General features: G+C 34.8%; 1 protein-coding gene across 1 annotated transcript; it reads right to left on the bottom strand.

The window, feature by feature from the left end:
• Positions 1-1,641: 1,641 nt before the first annotated feature.
• LOC132901213 (olfactory receptor 6N1-like) lies at positions 1,642-2,586 on the bottom strand. The gene has a single exon (XM_060943546.1). The coding sequence runs from the start codon at positions 2,584-2,586 to the stop codon at positions 1,642-1,644; it is 945 nt and encodes a 314-aa protein (XP_060799529.1).
• Positions 2,587-4,756: the final 2,170 nt, after the last annotated feature.

Below are 4,756 nucleotides of genomic sequence, written 5' to 3' on the forward strand. Positions count from 1 at the left end.
AGAGGCTCAGATATTCAAAAGACAATGCACTATTCAATACTGCACCTGTGTAATAATTCGATCATACTACATCCATCCACACTATACCTAGGTTCAATAATTACATAATATAGCTATTCAATACCTCACTCAGTGTGCAATACTAGTGTAATAATTCTACGTATCATAGCCATTATTTACTATTTACTTATTTATGTACAATAACTGTAACATTAACTGTGCAATAACTTTCTTTATTCCATCTGCATGGCTAATTTTCCTTCCACATGGCTATTTATGTGCAGTATGTATGGTTGACATTTTAGAAAGTTCTATATGTTTTTACATGTATAATTTTTATATATTTTTACATATTCGACATGTTTTACATATCTTAGATTAGATTAGAGATTAGATTAGATAGAACTTTATTGATCTGTTTAATATTGTAATTTATTTTATCTATTTGAGTGTGAACAAGTGCAGACATTTTCAATTTTCCCTCAAGATTATTATAGTATTTCTGATTCTGATTCAGGTAATGTTGGGGGAAGGAAGGAAGGAGGGAAGGAAGGAAGGAAGATAATAAATAAATAAATAAATAAATAAATAAATAAATAAAAATTTATATACATTGCCCAGCCTTGTTGAAAAATAAATGGAAAAGATGTCATCCGGAAGGAAGAATATATTGCTCCAAAATCTCAATATACTTTTCTGCATTAATGTTGCCATCACAGAAGTGTAAGTTACCTTTTCCAAGAGCACTGACACAACCCCATACCATTTTAGACCTGGCTTTTGGACTTGTTGCTGGTAACAGTCTGGGTAGTCCTTTTCATTTTTGGTCCAGAGCACACAGCAGCCATTTCTTACAAAGAAAGACCTGGAATATAAGGCTTCCTTTTTGCACAGTAAAGATTTAACTGCCATTTTTGGATGTAACTCCATATTGTAGTGCTTCACAAAGATTTGCCAAAGTAACCCCAAGCCCATGTGGTTATATCACCTATAGATGAATGACAGTTCTTGATGCAGTGCCATCTGAAGGATCACAGATCATGGGTGTTCAGCTCAGGCTTGCGTCTTTGCCCATTATGTACTCAAATTCCTCCAGACTCCTTGAATCATTTAATGATATTATGCACTGTAGAGGGTGATATGTACAAAATCCTTTGTATTTTATTTTGAGGAGCATTGTTTATAAACATTTCAATAATTTTCTCAAGTATTTGTCAAGATTTTCAGCCTACCTTTGCTCCTCAAAGACTAGGCCTTTCCTGGATACTGCTTTTGTACCAGATCATGATTACAACCACCTGTTGACATCAGCTATTTCAACTAACATCATTATTTAATTGTTTTGCTCTTTAATCGCCCTAAATTGCCCATATCCCTTTTTTTAATGTATTGCAGGGCTAAAATGCAGGAATGTATGCATATTCACAAATAAAATGTTATTGACCAGACAAAACATGAAATATATTGGTTTCATTCTGTCTCTAATGAAATACAAGTCAAAGTGAACCACACACATTCCTGTTTTTTTGTTTTTGTTTTTGTTTTTTTGTTTTTTACTGTGTATGCTTTGTGGGTCCATGAGCCTTTACTCACTCTTAATGTAAATGTAAAATAAGTAAAAGCAGCATATTTATCCCCACATTATTCTTTGGTTGGTCCAACTTTAGACATAATTCTCAATATTTTGTTTCTGATCTCTTTGGTGCTAAAAGAATATATAAAAGGATTTACTAAGGATGGACCAAGAATTGTGCAAATCCTGAATCCGTTTCGTTCTTCTATTGTGAGAACTACACCACTCCTAGTTAAAATGGTTATAATAAAAGTAGGGCTATAATAGCACACTACAACTATCAAATGACTAAAGCATGTATTAAACACTTTTTTCTTGCTACCCTTTGAGGTCATTTTGAAAACAACTACAATTATCATTATATAAGATCCAAAGATAAAACTGAATGTTCCAAACAGCAGAAAGAAACTTACAATTGCCATCAGATCAAAATATGGGTTAGGATCTACACAAGTGGCCCTGACAACAGATCCATAGTCACAAAACAGGAATGTAAGTGTTGTGTAACAAACTGGTAGTGGAAGAACAGTTCCAGGCACAACAGCTATTGTCGCAGAACCAAGAATCCACAGCAAGAAAGTGAGAATAACAGAACGTACATTTGTCAGAATTGAATGGTAGTGCAGTGGCTTGATTATGGCAAGTAATCGGTCAAAAGCCATGACAGAAATAGTAAACACCTCCATTATAAAGCCTAAACTAAACACACATAACTGAGTAATGCATGATGCATAAGATATGGTTTTAAATCCAACTAAAAGGTTCCTTATCATTGTTGGACATGAGCATGTACAGTAGAGCATGTCTGCAATTGCTAAATTGCAGATAAAGAGGTACATTGGCTGGTGCAGACGTTTATCCATGATAATGAAGCATATGTTTGTCAGATTCCCAAGCATTACAAGAATGTATACAGTAAGTATGACAATTCCAAGTATCATTGGTTTTTCAAAGTGGTCAAATCCTGTGATAACAAATTCACTGATTGTTTTTCTGGAAACATTTTGAGCCATGTTCACCTCTGCTTTGTTGTTATTTAAAAATAGTTATTTAAAAATATTTTCTTCAATAAAGAATTATCAATCTGTCCAGGAGTCTTTCAAATTGCTTTGTAAAGTGTCTCTGTTATTCCAAAATACTTAAAGTGACACGATAATAGGACTTCAAGTGAGACTGGAACTGAACTTCCAGTCATACAGTGCTGTGGAGTTCTTCTATACTGCCATGCTGTATAAGGCATCCAATCCACTTCTTCTGCCAAGTGGGTAAAAACAGGCTTGGGGAAAGTTTCATGGTGTTTATATAATTCTATATGTTTGAGATCATTGGTTGATTCAAATAGATGATGTCTTGTCTGAACTATTCCCAGTGCACTTCACTGTGGGATATGTAAAAATATGAACATGACCATATCCTTGCAGTCATGAGGCAGTATACAGTGTCTGCGACATTTCTGAACAACATGTGTGCATCATTTCTATGTTATAAGGATAAAAGTTGTGCAATTTGAAATATATAATTCAAATAGATATTATTCAGGCTCTGTAGAGTAAATGTTGTTCACAAAATGAGCAAATGCAAATTCCACAGATCGTTTCCTTATACATCACTTTGATTTTGGTGTATTTGTGCAATCAATCTTAGCTGATTGGAATGCATTTAAATTGGAGCATAATCTAGCAACCAGAAAAATGCTTGATTTGCAGTCAAGTTATCAAAATTCTTTTTAAATCGATTTCAAACTTCAAAAGCAACATGCAAACATAATAACGGTGTGGCACAGACTTGTATCACTTATCTCTGCCAACTCACATTAAATACTTTGTTTTGAAATTGATAAAATAAATCACAGTTCCACATTACCTTTGAATAGTTTTAGACCAAACTTCGTAGCATCTTTAGTGCTTTTAGGAACAGCATTTTCATTCATAATTTGTAATTCTTCCTCACTTACGGTGACAAAGCGACTGACCTCCATTTTGCCGAGTCACTCAAGGTGATTATCGAGCATTAGTATAAATATGCAGGTGATGATAGAAAATTGTGCTCTTATTGGTTGAGAAATTCAGAATATTTCTCGACTAATCACCTCAAACGACTCAGAAAAATGGCAGCCAATCACTTTGCCCCCGTAAGTGAGGAAGAATTACAAATTATGAAAGAAAATGCTTTTCCTAAAAGCACTAATGATGCAATGAAGTTTGGTTGAAAACTATTCAAAGGTAAGATGGGATTGTGATTTATGATATACATTTCAAAACAAAGTATTTTATATGAGTCAGCGTAGATAAGTGACAGAAGTCTATGTACACCACACCTTTATTACAGTGGTGCTTGAAAGTTTGTAAACCCTTTAGAATTTTCTATATTTCTGCTTAAATATGAGTTAAAACATCATCAGATTTTCACACAAGTCCTAAAAGTAGATAAAGAGAACCTAGTTAAACAAATAAGACAAAAATATTATACTTGGTCATTTATTTATTGAGTAAACTGATCCAATATTACATATCTGTGAGTGGCAAAAGTATGTGAACCGTTGCTTTCAGTATCTGGTGTGACCCCCTTGTGCAGCAATAACTGCAACTAAACATTTCTAGTAACTGTTGATCAGTCCTGCACACCGGCTTGGAGGAATTTTAGCCCATTCCTCCATACAGAACAGCTTCAACTCTGGGATGTTGGTGGGTTTCCTCAAATGAACTGCTTGCTTCAGGTCCTTCCATAATATTTCGATTGGATTAAGGTCAGGACTTTGACTTGGCCATTCCAAAACATTAACTTTATTCTTTTTTAACCATTCTTTGGTAGAATGACTTGTGTGCTTTGGGTCGTTGTCTTGCTGCATGACCCACCTTCTCCTGAGATTCAGTTCATGGACAGATGTCCTGACATTTTCCTTTCAAATTCGCTGGTATAATTCAGAATTCATTGTTCCATCAATGATGGCAAGCCATCCTGGCCCAGATGCAGCAAAACAGGCCCAAACCATGATACTACCACCAACATGTTTCACAGATGGGATAAGGTTCTTATGCTGGAATGCAGTCTTTTCCTTTCTCCAAACATAACACTTCTCATATAAACCAAAAAGTTCTATTTGGTCTCATCTGTCCACAAAACATTTTTCCAATAGCCTTCTGGCTTGTCCACATGATCTTTAGCAAACTGTCGATGAGCAGC

This window comes from Neoarius graeffei, chromosome 17 (genome assembly GCF_027579695.1).
Source record: "Neoarius graeffei isolate fNeoGra1 chromosome 17, fNeoGra1.pri, whole genome shotgun sequence".
Lineage (NCBI taxonomy): Eukaryota > Metazoa > Chordata > Actinopteri > Siluriformes > Ariidae > Neoarius > Neoarius graeffei.